The 21,442-nt window shown below is 34.0% G+C and overlaps 1 protein-coding gene and 1 long non-coding RNA gene across 2 annotated transcripts; both read left to right on the plus strand.

Moving 5' to 3' along the window:
- The first annotated feature begins 4,451 nt into the window (after nucleotides 1-4,451).
- Nucleotides 4,452-11,319, plus strand: LOC149565377 (ubiquitin-conjugating enzyme E2 10-like). Its single transcript, XM_089818886.1, has 4 exons — nucleotides 4,452-4,633; nucleotides 9,188-9,315; nucleotides 10,880-10,984; nucleotides 11,076-11,319. The coding sequence occupies exons 1-4, from the start codon at nucleotides 4,564-4,566 to the stop codon at nucleotides 11,217-11,219; spliced, it is 447 nt and encodes a 148-aa protein (XP_089675012.1). The 5' UTR covers nucleotides 4,452-4,563; the 3' UTR covers nucleotides 11,220-11,319.
- LOC149565378 (uncharacterized) lies at nucleotides 4,800-5,171 on the plus strand. Its single transcript, XR_016362039.1, has 2 exons — nucleotides 4,800-4,935; nucleotides 5,123-5,171. It is a non-coding gene; the product is annotated as an uncharacterized LOC149565378 (long non-coding RNA).
- Nucleotides 11,320-21,442: the final 10,123 nt, after the last annotated feature.

A 21,442-nucleotide genomic window follows, 5' to 3' on the forward strand; every position in this document is an offset into this window, starting at 1 on the left:
TTATTGTTTTGTGGTGCCTCTATTAGTCCTTCTTGCATTATCACTTTTCACAACCTTGTTTTTTATTTTGGGAACACTACTACCACCATAGGAATATCCTAGTTGTTACTTCTTGTGTGGACCTTAGTTTCTATTTCCTATCTCAAGAGAGTGGGCCTTTTTAGTTTGACATGGTTGGGTGGTTAAACTTATCAAGGTATTATTTATAGTCTCATGGATGATCCTTGTACATGTTTCCTTCTAGAGTGGTCATTGAAGACTTTGTATCCAAGTATATTATTTAGTAGTTCATTTCATTCAAAACTCAAGTTTATACAATGTTTTATGAATTTGAAGGATTACCAACATCCCTTCAAAAATAAATGAACATTTCACATAATATTTATTACATAATAAAATATTAAAATTATGAAAACTATTTAAAAACCATTCCAAATTTTATGTCTACTTGTAGAAGTCATAACTTTCAGCACATAGCTCAAAAATGTAAACCATTTACATCGTTAGAAAGGTAATCAAATGATCTATCTCCAAATTTCAAGAGTTGGAAGCTTTCAAGGCCCATAAATGCTCCGAAGGCCCCCAAAAATGCAAAAATACTAAAGTATAAAAAATACTAAAAAAATAGGTTTTGGTATTTCCCCATTCTTTCTTTTGTTGACCTCCTCTGGATCATCATGGACCATGTTCTAGTCAAACAAAAATCACAATTCAATGTGTATCTTTATGGATGTAAATAGGTTTAATGATGTTTCTTTAGTGGCAATGTTAGGAAACCTATGAGGACTTAGGTTGATTAGTAATCTCACATTTGAGTTTTGTAAACAAGCGTTTATTTATGTATTAGAAATGATGCATATCTTATTGGTTAAAAAAAAAATTACTTGTGTTTTATTAGTTAGATGGCTTGTTCTCTTAGGTTCCCTTGTAGAGCATTATAAGTTGGGCTCTTGCTTGCTGAGGGATGACGCGTTGGGATTCTATGATCTTTTTTCAAAACTGCCCTCTCTAATTTTAGAGTTCTTGTTTGGACCTTGATCACCCATTAGGTTTGTCATATATTGGGAGTGAGCCCTAATCCACCATTTACCTAAAACAATAGTAGACACAATACTAAAAGCTCAAATTTGTAAAAAGAAATTACTAATTAATTTATGATATATTATTATGATACTTGGTAAAGCCCTTTGGACATCAAACCAACATCATCCAATCAATCAAAGACATAAGTATATTTAGATAGTGTTTGTTTGTTTGTTATATTTTGTATATATCAAATAAAATAGTTACATCTTCATTTATGAAGAAATTACATATTTTTTGAATACAAGATATTCAATTGATTTGACTTCATACTTATTGTGGTTTTTAATGCTACGTATTTAAAGGCTACAAGATGAAATCCATAACCAATCATATTTTTACATCAACATTGTAAACTAATGAATCCTAGAAATTTGCCATCAAGATGACTAACCATTACAATGAATGAATTTTTTTAAGGTACATGGTGCTGTAGTAGCAGAACGGAAAATAGAATAAGAAATGTTTATGTTTTGTGTATTTTAAATTTAATGTTTTCAATAAACGTCCTACATGTGGTGGCATACCTAGAGTAGCAGTTCGATGAGCTCTCCAGATATAGCCACCTAGGACCGGGTGTAGATTCTTCAAATTAGAATAGTTTTAATGATTGTCAGATTCCAATAATAGGTAGTAGGCAGTTTCAGATTCTTATCCTTTTCTTGGATAGAAGACGGAAAAAAAAACATGTGGCCTACTACATGATTGTCAGATTCCAATAATAGGTAGTAGACGGTTTTCGGATTCTTATCCTTTTCTTGGGGTAGAAGACGAAAAAAACGTTTCTCATCCTTTTATTAGAAAAGGAGAGTCAATTTTAAATAAGCCAATCGGCTATGTAAGAAAACATTCGAATTTGAGTAAGATAGAAAGTTGCAGTTTTAGTGTGTTTTTTCAGTTTTGGAAGATTCAACTTTGGAGAGAAAAGAATGCATTTTGGTTTTATTGTGCGAGTTTCAGTGGTTTGAGGGTTGGTACGGATTTTCATTGGAAACAAATTTCAGTTTTCTTGTGGTGTTCTTTTGTGTTTTGCAGCAGAGAACACGAAGATTCAAATTTTTATATATATCCTGGTGTCAACATGGCGTTTCTTGAAGAACCATTTTTTATGAATGTCTAGTGTTAAATCCTGTATCTATCAATTCATGCAATCAAATGATTAGAAAGGATATAGGTAATCGACTATTGAGTTTGGCGGCAGTTCGATCTTGGGTGATGTACGTGCCCCTTGAAGTAACTCAGTTGAGTGATTATTCCTCCTGAGCTTTCCAAGGTGTGGCTCTGCATCACATGGTAAACCTTTTAACGCGGCCAATCAAGTTCCCATGACAATGTTGTCTAGCCTTGTTTGAAATATTTTTCACTGGGAGCTATGAACCAATGAGGTCACAAACATGTAACCTCATCCATTTAAGAGAGAAAAAGCCCAAACCTAAGAGCACACGAGATCAATAAATGCATAAGTTTGCAATCACAAAAGCCTAATGAGAGCTTGAACATCAATGGACACAACAACTTACCCAACCCACAATTATAATAAATATTACTTTACTTTCACAACATTAATTTTATTCTAGACCATAACTATATTAAGTTTTAATAGTATGAATTAATTTTAGGTGTGGACTATATTGATTGATGTGGGCAATGCAACCATAAATTCACGTGAACCTTTGACTCAAAAGTAAACTCTAACAATAAATCAATTTTTTTTCACACTCAAAACCATAATCATAGAATAACATAGAATGACCAATTAAGACTGATTTTTTTTAATTACATATAAAACACTAGAATATTTTTTAATAACCGTAAAAACTTTTGTAATTTAGGAATCTTATCTATAGCACAATGAATTCGTTTTAGGTATGGACCATATTGATTGAAGTATTCAATGCATCCATAAATATATGAAAAATATTGCTTGAAGTATTTAATGCACTTAAAAATTCACATGAAATCTTTACTCAAAGGTATATTCTAAAAGTCCATCAATTGAAATCTAGAATAACTAAAAAATGATTATTTAAACCATGCTAAATAATTTAATAAATTATTATAGAACATTAGAATAGTTATCTCATTAATAAATTTTATTATCTTAAGAGTAGCTTCATCATATGAATGAATGAAAGATTTTAATAATATGTCTCTGCCAATGCAATCTATGGGACCACCTAGAAAACAACAGCGTCACAGAAAAAGGGTGCAAAAATATTAAGCCTTCCAAAACTGCTTCTTTAAGTCTGTTCTTCAACAATGAATGTTTATCACTAAATTTGTTGTCCTGTCTAGTCGTGTTTCCTCAGAGTACCTATAGCTGGATAGAACGTCATTGTATGTTGGGCATTCCATGAGAAAATGTTACTCGATCTCTGCTACTGCCGTGTTGCAAAATAAACATATTCTCTCCTACCACTCTTCTTATAAACAGCATATGTAGAAAGTTCAATTTTTATTTATTTTTTGTTCCAATGAAAGTGAGTTTAGTAGAGCCACAAAAATCAATGGATATAAGAGTGTGTAAATCAAGCCTTTTTAATCTTTACTTTAAATTGAAATATAATTTTACCCGTTAGTATCACATTAATGAATGTGCTTAATCATGCTTATAGAACAATTGAAATCTTTAGACCCACAAATATCAATGGCGATAAGATTATATGAACAAACGACCAATTGACTCACGCCGTGTAATTTCTGCTTTCAAATAGGCCTGTAATTCTATAGTGTCCTTAAATTAATGAATGTACTTGATCCGCTCAAAAGAATAAAATTTCATTAAGTCCATGTCATCAGAAAAATCGTAGCGTGAATGCGGGGCAAAGACGAATTATGTCCAGACAGGACGAATCAATTAAAGCTTTACCCCACTTTCTGCACACTGGAATTTTCCAAAACAATTAGGAATTTTCCAAGCAAGAAAAAAACTGGGGCATCGTGATAGCATCGGAGAGCTGGAGATAAAATCCGATAGATACCAGCTTTTTCCACCGATCGCGAATCTCAATGTCACTTCACGCTCCATTAATATTCTCCCCAATCTTTACGCTACACCAGAAAAGCGCGAAGCACCAACAAGGGAATCCCGCTGCCCTCTCGCATCTCCACCGACACGTGTGTGGACCAAATTCAACTTGCAGAAGAAATTAAAAAACGCGTCATAGAACTTTCACCCGCGTAAGATTTGATCTAGAACTTGACCCTAGAGAAAAATTTGAGGGCTAAAAGTTAAAAATAAATTAAGCATGGTTTCGTTTCAATGGAATCCCTGGGGTAATTGCCTTCCAGCCGGGCAGGACCCACAATTTATTCGAAATTACGTCCTCTGTTGTATTTGTACCCCTTATGTCTTCGCCGTGATACTCAAGTCGGCTGGGTAATTGTGCAACCGTGGTTTCCTACACCACCATATATCAATCGTATTGCATTTCTCCGTGGTGAACCCAGTTTCATTCTGTGAGATCCACAATTGCTCGAATGGCTTCCAAACGCATACTCAAGGAATTGAAGGACCTACAGAGAGATCCGCCTACTTCGTGCAGTGCAGGTAGCTTCTTTCATATGATTATTTGTTGAGATCATTTCTGATTTCCTAATATTGGGTTTATGTCTGTTTTTATTCCCTCTGCTGCTCTGTCCTGTTTGAAGCAACCTCCCTGTTTCATGGCAACATAATTTTTGTGGTTAATGGGGATTCATTGTTCGATATGTTAGCAGTTCTGTTTAGCCCCTTTTGAAGTCTTGTGCCATAATTGAGATTTATAGGGATTCGTGGCTTGATATGGTAGTAGATGTTTCTTTTGTTTCTCAAGCCATGGCAATGAAATGGGCTCTAAGAAATGAGTAGTGGTAAGTTACTGGATTTCATCCTGCACATGATTTATGAAATGATTTCTGACTTCTTAGATAAAAGAGTGTGGCCACCAATTGGGGTTTTACTGTGCCTATAGTATAGGCTTCATTTTATATTTGTCAAGTTGACGGCTGTACTGCAGTATATCTCATAAGATTTCGACTGTGTCATAACGTGGAACAGTTGCCAAGGTGAAGACCCAGGTTTGGTTCGAAGTCCAGAAAAGCCCAAATTGGAACCATTAAGTCTCCCGGTTACCCTTCAAAATTACGATCATGCGCCTTTATTCACTTAGTCTGAGGGGTGTTGTTCGTTCCTAAATCTTGTGAGTTGGCTGTAGCTGGTATGTATCTCATCTGAAGTATCCACCAAAGAAAGACTGTTAAAATTTCGAGTTGGTGAGAAGCAGAGCTTGGGGCTCAAACAACCCCCAATAATTATACCCTGTTTATTTTCTAAGTGTAGCTATTGGCGACTTCTATCATGTTGCCATATTTCCAGAAGAATATTAGTGGAAGCTGATCCCTTGCAAGTGATCCAGGCTTCTGGGTGATTACATTAAAGAGGAAACACTTCATTTGTACTAATGGTAAGGTTGAGACCATATGCCTACCTAGTGTAAGGAATTGTCCCATCTGGGTAAGTATGACCTTTTTCTTGTAAAAATGTCAGGTAAGTGTAATTTGATTAGCCCTGAGAAATTCAAGACTATCGAAGTTTCTACTATTTTAATCTCATTCGCGTGGCAGTATTCAACTTGAGCATCTGTTTGATTGCAGTACTTGTGAAGCCATTCACGATCAACATATTGTTCACATATTGTGAAAGAGTGCATAAGGATACCCATATTTGTTTCCATCACTCCATCGTAGATCCTTCACCAGAGAGCACATGATGCTCTTGGATGTGCTTAATATCAAATTTTCACTTTTAGTAGGCTTTAGTAACGTTGCTTGTCGCAAACCATGCCGATTTACCTTTATTTATTCTTTTTTGGACATGAGTAATTTTTTTCTACTAATGAGGTTTAATTAGCTATTACTTGGCAGAGAACAAATCTGACAATATGGGACTTAAAAGATACATATTCAATAACATAGGATAAGGCAACAAACAGAGATAAATTTAAGTAACAATGTTGTTGCACGAGCAGAGTTGGGCTTAACATGTTTCCTTTTAAAAAAAAATCCACATTAGTTCAATGAATTAAATTTTATTGTAAAACAAAATTTCATGCTTGCAGCACATCACAATTAAAAAGGTAACTAAAAATAGGTATACGAAAACTGAAGTGTAGTGTGTTTTTCTTTGGTCTCTATCTAGCTTTCTTCTTATTGTTGTATGGGAGTTCCATGTGGGAAGAAGGGATTGTTTTGACTATAGTTACTAGACTTGGACCCAGCATGTTACATTTTGGACTTGGATTTAGTCTCAGCGCAATGACACGAGCTTTAAAATTTGATAAAAGCACAAAAGATGGAGATTGTTTAAGGAATTCAAGGTTTTTGTACCAGTATTCTCTAAATCAACTACAAATAGAAAGTAACAAAAATTTCAAAAGCTACTTGGAAAACATGCTATTAAACAAATGAGTGCAAAAGTGGATATAAGCTAGTTGCTAAAGGAAACAAGAAATAAATATTCTAAGGTGTTTTTAATGTGAACTCATGGACCATAGCCATAGTATAATATATAGAAATCACAATATGGAGTCATGAGCTATGGTAGAAAGTGCCTATATCACCTAGTTTGCGAGCACTAGCTTGACATGGGGCCTTATGCTCATATCTCAAATAGGTATGTGAAGATGCTGCAGCCATAGTAACATTACTGAGGATGAGATAGGGCATAATTTTAATTCAATTGTGTGGGGGACTAGGAAATTAAAAAATACTGAAATTTTAATAAAAATATGGGGAAAACATATTTTGTTATTTCAAAATTCAAACTAATGAGGTATATGAAAATATATTTTTCATCCAACATGTTTCAAACCAATTTTTATTTTTTTCTATTTAATATTAGAGCTGAGTTTGGGGGTGACAGTAGTGAGAGTTGAGGAGCAGCACCCCTATTGAGATCTAGGAAAAATTCCCTTGGTTTGTTTCCTACCTCTGTGCCTGGATTAAGGCCTTTTAGGTTGCAAGGATTTTCATGATGCTGCCCCCATTCATGATTTTATGGCTTTTAAATTTTTGCCCGGGCTTCAAGAGTTTTAAGTGCAAACCTGTTAAATGGCTTTTAATTTGGGAAATTTTGAGAAATGAAAACAATGAAAAAGAAGAAGAAATATTGTTTTCTGTTATTTCAAATCAAAAAAAGGAAATAATTGTTGCTTTTCCATCCAACATGATAAAGAATGCTTTTTATTTTTTTACTTCTGCAAAAAATTTGGGGTTTCTAACCCCTAGTAGGGGTCGAGAGGTATAACCCATACAAGATCTCGGGCAATGCTTGGGTATGTTCCCTCTTGCAATATAGGGTGGGATTCCTGCTGCTGAAATGCCTTGGAGTTCACAAGGACCAATATGTTGCATGCTATTTTTCATATTTTAGTGCTGTAGTTTTTAACCAGACTCTAATAGTCTAGATTCAATCCTTTCAAAAAATATTATTGAAGCTATAGAGCAGTAACTAGGCCTTAACTATATGTCTTTTTGGCCTTCAGGATTATATTTGTTGTTGTTTTTATACATAAGGGGTATCCATGCCAGCAAGTTTGATCCATGGGACTCACGAGTCTTTACAAGGTTGGCGAGTTTAATATACATTTGCCTAGACTTCTAGTCGATTTTGTTGGCCTTGGAAGACCTCACTTGGCATAGAATGTTAGTCATTTGTTGAGTACTTGGTGAGTCTTGTGACCGTTCATTTGATTTTTGACTTCACATTTAGTTATGCTTTCTTCTCCTACTTGTATGGGAGTCTTGGTGGGAACAAGAGGACCCTTGAGGCTTTAAATTTGATTTGTTTACACTGATGAAATGGTCTATCCCATGCATACCTCTCAACTAGGAACTGTAACCTGAGTATGTAGTATCTTATAGGACTATAGCTTCAGCGTTACTTGGCCATCTTTTGTGTTTCAATTTGTTCAGAGTATGATTTGACCTTGAGACACATTGGACCAATTTGACCATCTCAACACCTTGCTATTGAAGTCCATGAAGATATTTCATTTGTTCCATCCTGTCAATATATCTCAGCCATGCAATACAACTGTAATATAGTTGAATGGAATTAGAATAAATTACCTTGAAATGATTATCAAGTATGAGAATCTAGTTATATACAAAATGAAATTATTGTTTTAATGTTTTAAGCATAGTTTGCAAACTCTGTGAGTACAATCCAATTGTTGAGTACTCTTTATGTTTTTTAGCTAGGCGTTCACTAGTTTAAACTCTTGCAATTTTATAGATGCAAAAATAAGTGGGCAAAGATATTGATGCAGGTAAAATGCTGATTAAAATGTGTTTTTTTTACATGTTTTTGCTATTAAACCGTGAATTTCTCTTTTGAGATGTCAATTTGTAATCTACCACATTTTCTAATTGAATCTTATAAAATGTTTCTTTAAGAGACTTTGATTTTTAGTACATTCTAAGTTTCTGAGTTTTCACCGAGTTGTTAAATATTTGCTGAGTTGAGAATTATGGGCTTCCCGAGTACTCTCCGGGTCTGGATCCGAGTCTGTGGACTATGATTTTAAGGACATTCCATCTTGTAACATTCCAATCTCTGCTGTTTAAATCTACAACTTGTGCAGGTGTGTCCTTTCAACTTTCCAGTTTTGCAAGTAATGATCTAATAGGGTTATATATCTGTTGCAAGTAATGGTGGATGTGATTTATAATGGGATTATTTCTGCTTTTGATTAACAATCTACAGTTTCCATTCACAAGATGAACCCAGTACCACTTTTGTCTATTTCAAGAGCAAGGTAAAATAATGAGGAATACTCTATCCAGGATTAACCGTATAGCCAATGATACTATTATAAGGGCTTCAATTATAAGCTATTCATTCATTAAACATTGCACCCTATGGTAATAGGAACAGTGCTTGTATATGATCATTTGAACTCAACAGCCTAAATAGTTCAGTTGGAATTCGAATTGGTATTTCTGATTTTTATTAAACTTTTGCCTAAAAATTAAGCCATGGACTTGGTATTCCTATGGATATAATTAGATTACATATTTTCTATTTTTATTCTAATTTTGTTTTACTTTGTCTGCGCAACAGGCCCTGTGGCTGAAGATATGTTCCATTGGCAAGCAACCATCATGGGTCCTGGTGATAGTCCTTATGCAGGAGGTGTATTTTTGGTCACCATTCACTTCCCACCAGACTACCCATTCAAGCCCCCAAAGGTATTCTTCTTTCACTCGCTCAAACTTTGGCTTTGACTGGCAATGCCCTCTCTCTCTCTCTCTCTCACACACACACACACACACACACACACACACACGAGTAACTTAATTATTCTCAGTTCCTCACCCCTAAGTACCGAGTTACTAGTTTTGCTTTGAGTATGACAACCTTTTCTGGGTGTTGGTTTTGTTTTGGTCATTCCTTTTCAAGAAACATATAGAAGTAATAAATATATCTAGATTTACAGCATAGATAAATACAGGAATTGAATTCAGAACTCCATATATTATGCACATTGTGTATAAAAAACATAACTACCATAAAGATCAAGTACGCTACTGAAATGCCAATATTCCAAACACAAATGGCATGTTAGATATTCATTGTTCAATATTAAATTACTAAAAAAGAGTTTCATACAAGTCTTAATAATGAGCATCATCATTATTAAAATTAGTTGATCTAGGTAGGTTACAAGAACCACAAGGAGTGCCAATGGCATTCACACTAAAAGTCTCCTGGCCACTGATCTCTTCAAAAAATGAAGATTTGGCTTCAAATCCAACAACTTTGATGCCCTTTCCCGGTAGTCATTAATCTAGGTAGGTTACAAGAACCGCAAGGAGTGCCAATGGCATTCACACAAAGTCTCCTGGCCACTGATCTCCTCAAAAAATGAAGATTTGGCTTTAAATCCAACAACTTTGATGCCCTTTCCTGGTAGTCAGTTTTTGCTTATGCTAAATAAGGCACAATTTAGAAAGTCATTTGCTTTTTTCCCTTATTACTTGTCCCTCACAACCCATGAGCTTATTAAAAATTTCTCGTTACTTTCCCCTCACAATGCATGAGCTTATTGCTTATCCCTCAGAACCCAAGAGCTTATTAAAAATTTCTTCTTACTTTCCCCTCACAACGCATGAGCTTATTAAAACTTCCACTTTAGGGATATTGTAATCAACTTGATGTAGCTTCATTTTATTGAATGAGAATACATGAGATCCAAGATGATACCGACTAGCAGCATTGACTCCACATTTGAGATTCTCATGGTTATCTCTTCTTCTTTTTGTCGTTTGATGCTTACTATTTGTTGTCTTATGGCTCAATATAGAAATTGTACAAATTGTTAGTCTTGTTTCTTTTGGATGTATATGTGGTTTCTGCTTCATTGTTTTTCAAGCTTCTTGGCTGATCTCCATAACAATTAACTCCCACTTCAAAATCTGGAGTTGCACACTGCTATGTATTATGTATGCTTTTTGGAGTCTCATGTTTGCTAAGTGCTATTGCTATGCCAGACTCTTCTATTGATAATGGCAATAATAATTACTGCAAGTCAATAGTTATCTGTGTGCTTAGTGTTTCTATAATTGAGATTTTGAATGTTCTGGAGAAAAATGAAAAAAATCTACAGCGCTTGAAGGTTATTGCTAGATCTTTCTGTGAGTGCGCATAGACAACTATAACAGGTGTAGTAAACTTTTGTAAGGTAGAAGCATGATTCAGGAATTTTATTGCAGAAAACTATTTCTGATGAATTCTTTTCTTTGATCTTTGTAGGTTGCCTTCAGGACTAAAGTATTTCATCCAAATATCAATAGCAACGGGAACATTTGTCTGGACATCTTGAAGGAGCAATGGAGTCCGGCACTGACTATTTCGAAGGTAAGGTCTCTTAAATATTGTTTGTATATATTTTTCTTTGTTTCAATTGATTCTGAGTTTTTGGTATTAACATGTTGACAAACATATCCAGGTGTTGCTGTCGATTTGCTCACTGCTTACTGACCCAAACCCAGATGATCCTTTGGTTCCTGAAATTGCTCATATGTACAAGAATGATAAAGGGAAGTATGAGTCCACTGCACGCAATTGGACCCAAAAGTATGCTATGGCATAAAATAGTAGCTTTATAATATTCACTTCCCTGATGAATGGATGATTCATCTGTTTGGAGGCTTGTCATGATCTTAAATAAAAATATTATATATTTTTTGCTACGTATTGGTCCAAATTTTGTGTACTTATCAAGAGCCTTTGTTTTGGAATGAATGCCATCAGATGTATTTATATTATAACCAGAATTGTATAAAATGTCATATTTTCGTATGTAATGCTTGAACGATCTACATGCTTTGTGATATAACAATTAACAAGTACAACTGTATTTGTATAAATCTATATGCTCCATAGAAAGACTCAGAAACTTATACAGCTGACAATAAGATTGGCCTTTGAGAACTATTCAAAAAGATGTCATGAAGGGGAATTTTTATTCAATTACTTATGGATTTGTTATTACCTAATGAGAATCACAAAATGTGACTTCTATCTTTTATCTTCATCCTGTAAAGGATCAAGTTGAAGATGTGATTATATGCTGCTCTAGTTTCGTTTCATCTCAACTATACACAAAATTCTTGTAGCGGTTCTGCATGCAAAAAACTGTGGTTGAAATATTGTAATATGCAGATTTTATTTTAACAAACAGTGTGAGTTTGCGAGTGCTAAGTTGAAAACAATGTATTGTAATCGTTTTTGTACACAAGTAATTCCTCTTTCATGCAATGTAAATTTGATTAAAGATGCTTTCATGCAATGTAAATTTGATTAAAGATGTGTAATTCAAATGTGAAATTGAACTAATTGATTAAATGAGAAATGTAAGATAGATCTAGGTGCTAAATATATGCAATGAATTCAATTCGAAAATGTATTTACGATTAGGATGATACACAAAAGAAAAAGTAATTGTACCTTTAGATGTAGTAACCACTTGATCATGAATTGTATTTGTTGATTTATACATTTTGATGTAAGTGGTAGGCATAGAAATCTTATTGTGATGAACAATGACATCACTCTTATCAACAAATAATAATAGCCATTGAAGTGGTTTTCTCAAATTGGCTCACTTGTAATTGATAACGGTGAAGCACACCACACATATGTAAAAGAGTAGTGTACTTGATAAGAAGAATCTTATCTCTAATGTATTTTCGTAGATTGTAAATCAAAATGCATTGAATATCGTGATCATGCACATGATAAGATATTTGAGCATACAAATGTTTGAATCTTCCAATAGAGTCACAAACCTTTTCTTCAATATTTTGTTTACAATGGATTAAATCAGTCGAAGAAAAATTTCAGACCAATGTTATTTTGAAATTGTAAAATAAAAGAATTGGAAAGTGCTTGAAAGGAATTAAGGGCTCGTTTGGTTGTTGGAATAGGAAGAGAAAATTAGAATATGTTTTATATTTGTTGTTTGGTAGGCTCACTCAAAATTGGGAATCAGAAGACATATTCCAATTTTGCCTCTAAAAAGAGCATATGTCTATGTCAAAAAAAACTCTTGGAATAGGCCATTTTTATTACCAATCTGATTTTTTTTTTTTTTAAATTTTGATTTTGATTTTGCTTTTTTTTTGGAATTGTTTCTTTTGATTTTTTAAAACATTTTTTAATTATATCTATTTGTTTATAAAAATGAAAAAAAATTATATTTCTCATTAACTTCAATGAATAAAATAAAAATGAAAATAAATTAACTTTTTTATCATTATTAAAAAATTAATTAAAAAACAAGAAATTTTTTTAAAAAAAGGGAGATATTTTTAAAAATACAAAATTTAATTTTATTCCTATTCCATTTTTGTACAACCAAACAATGGATTAATATATTCCCAATCGAATTTCAAGTGAACCGAACACGATTGGAATTGCTCTTTTCTATTTTAATTTTCAATTCCTATGCCAGCAACCAAACAGGCCCTAATAGAATAAGGGGGTAAAGAGTAATACCATTGCAAAGACTTTTCCCTAAGACTATGCATGAAAATATAGCCATGAGTCTATAGTCGTGAAAAATCACTACATATAGTTTGGAAAGTCCAAACAGTAATCATAAGATCACCCTTACCATTATAAGTCTCAAGCTGAGGTATCTCAAAATGTTGCAGAATAAAAACACGAAGGATGTTTAAGGAAAGGGGATAAAAAATGTCACATGTAGGGATATTATACTTGATTAAATTGAGCCACTTTTTATTGCAAAGCGATGACGGTTTGAACCAAGCTACTAATGGTAGGATTAGAAGATGCTATAATATGCATAGACAATATCCATCTATGACCATTTCATGAAGTAATTTGTGGCTGCCAATATCCATCTGTGACTAGAGTGTGAGGCCTCACCCCAACCCATCGTAGCATAGTGATACATTACTATTATTTTGATATTCACGACTCGAGATGTCAAGACATTATCTGATGCTTAGAACATTCTTATTATTTCATGTTGTGTGATGTTACTTTCAGATATATTTGATGATTGACATTTAATGTTTCATGTATATGTATGTTGATGAAATCAGTAATGTAGGATTGAGACTTTGATTTAAGAGATTTTAAATGGTTAAGAATTAAGCAGGATGAAGAAACCCTTATTGATGTATGTTCCAATTTATGTGGATTCTGATATGTATACATATATGTACATGTGATTTTTACGGGACTACTGATGTGTGCAATGAGTGTGCAGATATGTTAGCCGAAAAACCCTACGGAGAAACAGAACTGATGTCTATGTGCTAATTTTGGAAACCTTGTTGTTCGTAATTCACGTATTGTATTGTGAGATGTATGTATGTATCTTTTTATGTTTAGTGAATGTTAGTGTTCGTAATTATGTTCTGTTAGTGTCAGTTTACTATCTGGTTCTTAATCGAGTTTAGTCATCCCTAATCCGGATTAGTGCTTAATCTGCATGTTAGAGTAGTTAGGTCCTATTTTATTCCTAAATTTTGTTTGACTCTAAACCTTTTTCCTAAGGCTTAAAACATGAAATAGTTATACCCAAAGGGTATGGGTATGGGTTAGGGGTCTTTTTCAACCCCTAAGCCCCTTATATTGACTTTTGAGGCCACTCAAAAAGTCTCATTTTTCCTTTGTGCGAAAATTGCAAGTGGTTATCTTGAGTCACCTCACCTCACCTCCACTTAGTGTTTAACCCTAGTGTGGGTTGAGTTAGGAGTTTCTAGAATTGCTAGTAGGTGGAAGTAGTTATTGCTCCTTTCGGTAGTTGAGTTTGAGGCTTATTTAGAGGCCCTTCTTGGACTTGTGGAGGTTGTTACCCAATCTCTACATTTAGAGAGGAGCTTTTGAAGATTGAAGGAAAGAAGTGGAAACTCTACTCAAACTTGTTCATTGCCATTACCTCTTTGTGAAGGTAGGAATTTCTCATCTCTCTTGTACAGATTTTCATGTTTGTTTTATGCTTATGCTACCTTGTTGTCAAGTGAATGTTTGTATGATTGTGGGTATGTTGGGAAGATTTGAAAACCATGTTATTTTGGATGATTTTCTTTCATGTTTATGTTTGCAATTTTGAGTTTTTTCTTGCATGGGTGTTTTGGTATTACTCACCTTTGGAGAAGGCAGAAGTGACCAATTTTGGGAAAGGTTTGTTTAGTTGGACTCCAACTAGTGTAGAGTCTCTTCTCAAGATGAGAAGAGGGAGAAAGGGTAGGGTGTTATGGGCCCCTACTTGTCAGCACAAACTTTGTATGATTATGGTATGTTGAAATGGAAGAACGAAAGTTCTTGGTATATAGCCTCGATTGGGCATTTGTTTGGTGTTGTGTTTGACTTCTCCTTATTGGAAGAATCCACCTTTCCCTAGTGTTGATTTATTGTGAATCATGTTGTGATAACCTTGTAAGTATATGCATGTTTGAATTGTTCTTGGTCATGTTGTTTTTGGTCACCTGATCAGATTCTGTTCCCTCCATGGTTCTAGAAATGTGTTGCAAAAAACATTATAAATCCCTTGATGAGGGTCATGAAGAAAATTCGATTAAATTGCTGAAATTTGGGATTGATATCCTATGTAAATTGTATTTTTAAACTTTGTTGTAAATGGCAATGAAGCCGAGTTTTCTTCTTGGTTCTTTCCCGGCTGAGCCTTTAAATCAGGTTTGCTAATAAAATTGGTGTTTGAGTATATTTGGTTATCATGTGATTTAATCGTGTTTTAAATTTAGATGGATGAATCTCAAAAAAAAAAGGATGGAATTGATGATGTTCAATTTGATAAAATTTCAAGTTTTCTTTTATGTTGAAAAAAAAAAAAAATTATGATCATGGATGTAGATTCAGGTTGCATAATTATTTGAATCAAACAATTCTTGCATTATTGATTTAAAACGGATAATCCATACTCTTGGTATATTAAGTTGTAATAAGTCCTTATAGATTTGTTTTGAAAAGAAAAATTTAATTCCCCTTGGTTATTAATCAATTGAAAATGTTATACTTAGAAAATTTTAGACCAAAAAAAAATATATATATATACTTGCTTTGTAATTTCTATACTTAGAAAAAAAAATCTCATCAAAAAAATGTGTGTTGCAAGAGAGTATAACTCTCTGCCTTTTGTATGGGAGAGGCAATCAAATAGTTTTGGGCAACAGAGAATATCCTCAAAAGATTCTCCAAATTTATATTTATATATATCTTTCTTAATAATATAATTTCCTTATAGTTTCTTTATAATTTTTTTTAAAAAAAAGAAAGAAAGAAAATATACTAAATATCCTAAGCTACCTAATAATCTTTTTGTCTAAAATTTCCCTCCATCTTCCTATGGGCGTCACTTTTAGAAAATGCTTTTAAAAATGGTTTTTTTGAAAAGGTTTTAAGCTTGTCATCAAATCAACAGGGGGGGGGGGGGGGGTGACGTCACCCTGCCCCCATGTCCCATCCCCATCTTCATTTGAAATTGGGCGCTCAACTTCATTTAAGTTGTGATTTCCAATTTTTGCTTCACCTTTATCTTTGGCCGCAGGTTTTGAGGAGGTTTTAAAAAAATGTTTTATGATTTGCAAAGTCAAGTAGTCATCATAGTTGACGTCACCTGTACTACCCTGTCTTGTGCATGGTATGAATCTCTTTAAGAGGCATCAGTTTTTTTTGGTAGGAAGGAAAGTTCTTAAGTTTTAAACCCTATGTTTCCTCCTGTCCTCATCGTACCCCTCTGCCAGCACATCCACCTTGGGTAGTGCGCTGTCCCAAGTGGAGCACTTGGGAAGCACAGGCTGGATGTGATGGGGGTGTTGAAGTAGGGTCGATTTGACTTGGGGATAGGTAGAGTTAAGGGTAGTTAGTAGGTGTTAGGTATAGGTTTAGTTTATGTTTTATTATTTTTGTTAGTTAGTCTTACTTTTATTTTAGGTTTGGTTAATTTAGTATGGTTTTAGTATATTTATATTTTTTTAATTAGGTTTGAAATTATTAGGTAATTTTTTATTTTTGGAATTAGTATTGAATGGTATGATGTTATGGTTATTTCCTTGATATTGGCTAATAGTTAGTTTATATCAAATGTTAGAAATTTTCAATTAGTTTTAGTTTAATAAGAGTTAGTTGGATGTTATTTAGATAATTATTAGTTGAGATCAGTTTAAATATTATGTTGTTAAATATGGATTAGTATTAATTATGTTAGTTTGGTAGTGTTCCCTTTTATATATGTAAAGTTTTCTTTTAATTAGTTTAAATTTTACTAGAAATTTTGATTTATATATTAGTAATTAAATGGTTATATAGTTAAGTGTTAATTGATTAAGTTTTAAATTTGATTAGTTAAAGTAGTTTAATTTAAGGGTTATTGGCTAATTAAAACAAGTTTTATAGTAGATTCTTATTGCTTAGATATTTCGACCCAACTAACTCGTAGTCGTCTACACTTTTTAATTTAAATGATTTTAACTATAATGTTGTATAAGAAATGTAAGAACACAAGTTACCATTATAAACCTTATAACAAATGTTTCAAATTCTTAACGATGTAATTGTCCTCATGTTTATAATCTTAAATACGTAATGTAGAGAACCTGTACTTAAACTGTTATCACAATCATTTCAACTTAGAGATTTTTAATTAATAATATTTGTGTGATTTTGCCCTCGTAGTTTGGGCATGACATAGAGCTAGAGGGTGGGTTTATTGGACCAATGAAATCCAAACCTCATTGAGAAAAAAAGATGACTTGTTTGAATAGGATGAAGGGGAAGGGCATCCAATCTTTTATTTCCTGAGAAGAATGCACATTTCCTCACCCAGTAATGAGAATCATTGAATAAGGTTGGCCAATAATAACCAACCCTCATTATCTTCATTATTGTAAACCTAGTTGAAAAATGTCCACCAACAGAGCCATCATGGAATTCTTTTAACAACCTGCTGATCTGATCCATATTGATACACCTCAACAGGACTCCATTAGAATCCTTCCTAAATAATATTCCATCCACCAAGACATAGGGAATAGATTATAATCTGAACTGTCTTCTCTTGGCTCTATTTAGACCTTGGGGATATCTTCCTTCTACCAAGAAGGTAGTCATGTCATGCAACCAATCGTTCTGATTTGCATTTTCTGTTGGTTGCTCATCTTGTATTAAGAGGATAGTCTCCTCAGGTGTATCAAAAGATGAGACCATTTTCTCACACTATCCTTTGCCTCTCACAAGCTTGGTGATTTTAATTTCAATGCCATACTCCATGACCTTGGTGATCCATCCAAACCCTCTTTTCAGTGATATCCTTTTTCAAAAGGAACTTCTTTACACTTGCATGTGGAAGTAAGAGCTGAACCTTGTTATGGAATAACAAATGTCTAAACCTTTTAAGAGCCCTTATAACAACAAGAACTTGTATTTCTACATAACTGTATCTACTATCATAGTCTTTAAGTCCTTCACTAAAGAAGACAATGGGCTGTTCCAAATTCTCTTCACCTAATTGTGTTAGAACAACTGATATACTTGATTCTCCTCCAACAGAATAGAGAATGAAATCCCTATCAAAGTTGGAATTGATAAGAGTGGGAGATGATGCAATATATATTTTTATTTCTTCAAAGCTAGTCTTTCCTTCCTTGGTCCAAGTGAACACCATATTCTTCTTCAACATGGTTGTAAGAGGCTTCACCATGGAAGCAAGATTAGGGATGAACCTTCTCATGAAGTTGATATCAAGAAAACTCTGTAATCATTTCTTGTGGTTGGGAAGTGGGAGAGAGAGGATTGCTTCTACCCTTTCCAAATCTATCGTTAGCCCATCTCTCGACACAATGTGTCCTGGGAGTTTTCCTTGATCAGTAGCAAACACACATTTCTTTGGATTTAGAGATACACTGTACTCTCTGCATTTGATGAACACCTGCCTTAAATGATCAAAGTGATCTGTTGCATGCTTTAAATAAATAGTTATATCATCAAGATATATCAGCACAAAATTTTCCAGCACGCTCTTAAAAGCCATCTCCATTACCTTTTGAAATTTAGCACCTACATTAATTAGTCCAAATGACATTTTACAATAGGCATAAGTACCCCATTTGGTGGTGATGTTTGTCTTGTATCACTTCGACTCTTGGACTAACACTTGGTTATATCCTGAAAAATCATTTAAGAAAGAAAACCTCTCTGAGCCACTAGCCTTGGACATTATTTGTTCCATAGAAGGAAGGGGATGGCGATCTTTAAGGGAAGCTTTATTAAGGTCCCTGAAATCTATACATAATCTAATTTCTCCATTCTTCTTTCTAACAAGAGTAAGATTGGCTACCCATGAAGAGTGCTTAATAAAAAAAATGATATTAGCTTCTATAAGTTTGGATAGCTCCTTTCTCATCAAAGATTCAATCTTGGGGTTGACTGGCCTTTGCTTTTGTCTAACAAGCTTTGCATCATGGTCTAAATCTATAGTATCTTGAAATAAGCCTGGGTCAAAACCCTTTAAGTCTTCATATGTCCAAGCAATAACATCACTAAATTCTTGACATAAATTAATGAAGACTTCTCATTCAGTCTCAATGCATACCTTTCTCAAGTTAAAAGTATTCCCATCAGTAATGGTGACAGACATATAGTCATCCCTCCTTGTAGTCACGTTCAAGTCATTTCCTCCTACTTGATCATCAGAATTGAATATGCCATCTAAAGTGACCAGACCTTTAGGCAACTTGTTGTAATTGAGATTCATGATTTGATTTCCATATTGACTTTGTAGCTTGGACTGATTTCTATCTGAGAATTTTGCTTCACGTTGTACATCAAAGTATAAGACTTTCCAATTTGTACAATTGTCTGAGACAACAAGCCTTACAACAAGACTGATATTTTGTTTCTTTGTATCAGCAACATGTTTTGGTATGTCATAGTGAGCACCAATTGCTGCAAGTCTATCAACATGTTTGTTCTCTCTTTTAGGGACACTTTGAATGTCAAATGCTTGGAACCCTTCAAGCAAATCCCAAACTTTGTGTTTGTATGATTTGAGCAGATTTTTCTTTGTGATGTTTTGGCTTCTTACTTGATTAACAACCAGCTCACTATCTCCAAACACCTTTAAGGACTTAATCCCTCTTTTTTTGTGCTAGTTGGAGACATTGAATCAATGTTTTATATTCTGCTACATTGTTAGTGCAACTGAATTGGAGTCTATATGAAAAGTAGTATTTCTCCAAACTAGGGGAAATAAGCATTACACCAGCACCTGAACCATTCTTATTTCTTGAGCCATCAAAAAACATGCTCCATAACCCGTTGGTGTCTTCTTGTAATTTTATGAGGTTAGGAATAGGAGCATTCTTTTCCAATATACAATAGGTGCCAATACCCATTTCTAGAGCTTCTTGTGCTGGATCAAATTGAAAAGTAGTGGCCCATTCATCTAAAAGATAATTAGGCACCTCTATTAGAGAAGTGGCAGGTTCATGTGTCAAGCCCTTATCATCTATCTCGTGGATTGAACAATTCATGTTTATAGGGCTAGGTGTGTAGATCTCTATGTGTTTAAGGGCTAAAGATTCTACCCTTATGAAGGCTTTTGTTCCATATCTTGTCCTAAAGAACATATAGGACCAGTCTGATGCAATAACCTATCGATGCAGTGAAGTCTCGTGAAAGACATATGAAAAAATGTGGGGGAAGCTCAACTATTGATATATCTTAAGTGATAGTACAACTGTGGCATGCATGCAATGCCATTTCCACATTTTCTAGTATTCCTACTATTGTAACAGAGCTACCATCTAACTCTAGTACTAAGAACCCTTCTTCCTATCTATGCAATCAAAGTGTCTGCTATTCAAGAGATGAGATGTGATCCAAATAATAAGATAACCTTGGATGTTCTAGTGGGAAGATTGACAACCTTTGACACTTAATCTGCATTCTTAAATGGAATTCTTGAAGAGGAAGTTTACATAGAACAACCTGAAGGTTTTGTAGATTCTAGCACAAAGCATATGGTTTGTAAACTACACAAAGCATTGTATGGTCTCAAGCAAGTTCCTAGAGCTTGGTATGAAACACTGCATAATTACTTGATGAAGATTGATTTTCAAAGAACAAATGATAACAACCTTTACATCAAAGAAGGACTAGACATGAAGTTTGTATTGGCATTAATCTTTGTGGATGACACATGATTTATTGGAAATGATGATTTATTCAAAAATTTTTTAGAGGAAATGAGTAAGGAATTTGAGATGTCAATGTTTGGAGGAATCAAATTCTTTATTGGCTTGCAGATTCAACAAAAGAAAGATGGTATCTACATTACTCAATCTAAGTATATCAAGGAGATACTAAAGAAATTTGGAATGGAGGATTCAAGACCAGTTGGAACACCTATGTCTAATGGATATAAGCTTTCCAAAAATAATGATTCCAAGGAGGTAGACCAGACCACATACAGATCAATGATTGACAAACTTCAATATGTTGTACATACTAGGCCTAGCATTGCTCTTGCAGTTGGTATGGTGGCAAGAATTTTAGCTAATCCTCAAGAAAATCATATGATGGAAATAAAGAGAATCATAAGGTATTTGAAGGGTACTAAATACTATGGATTATGGTACAAGAAAGGAGGTAATTTGGATTTGAAAGCCTTCACTGATGCAGATTGGGCAGGAAGTGTTGATGACAGGAAGAGCACCAGTGGTGGAGCGTTCTTTCTTGGTAAGAGACTAGTGTCTTGGACAAGTAAGAAGCAAAATTGCATTTTTCAGTTTACAACAAATGCAAGGTATGTTGCAGGAGCAG

The sequence above is a fragment of the Cupressus sempervirens genome, chromosome 3 (genome assembly GCF_028749045.1).
Source record: "Cupressus sempervirens isolate cs-2001-9-10 chromosome 3, ASM2874904v1, whole genome shotgun sequence".
NCBI classification, from domain to species: Eukaryota; Viridiplantae; Streptophyta; class Pinopsida; order Cupressales; family Cupressaceae; genus Cupressus; species Cupressus sempervirens.

Coding starts and splice junctions, on each gene's coding strand:
- LOC149565377 (XM_089818886.1), top strand. CDS start 4,564: ATGGCTTCCAAACGCATACTCAAGGAATTGAAGGACCTACAGAGAGAT. Junction 9,316..10,879: donor ACCCATTCAAGCCCCCAAAG/GTATTCTTCTTT, acceptor TGATCTTTGTAG/GTTGCCTTCAGGACTAAAGT. Junction 10,985..11,075: donor CGGCACTGACTATTTCGAAG/GTAAGGTCTCTT, acceptor AAACATATCCAG/GTGTTGCTGTCGATTTGCTC.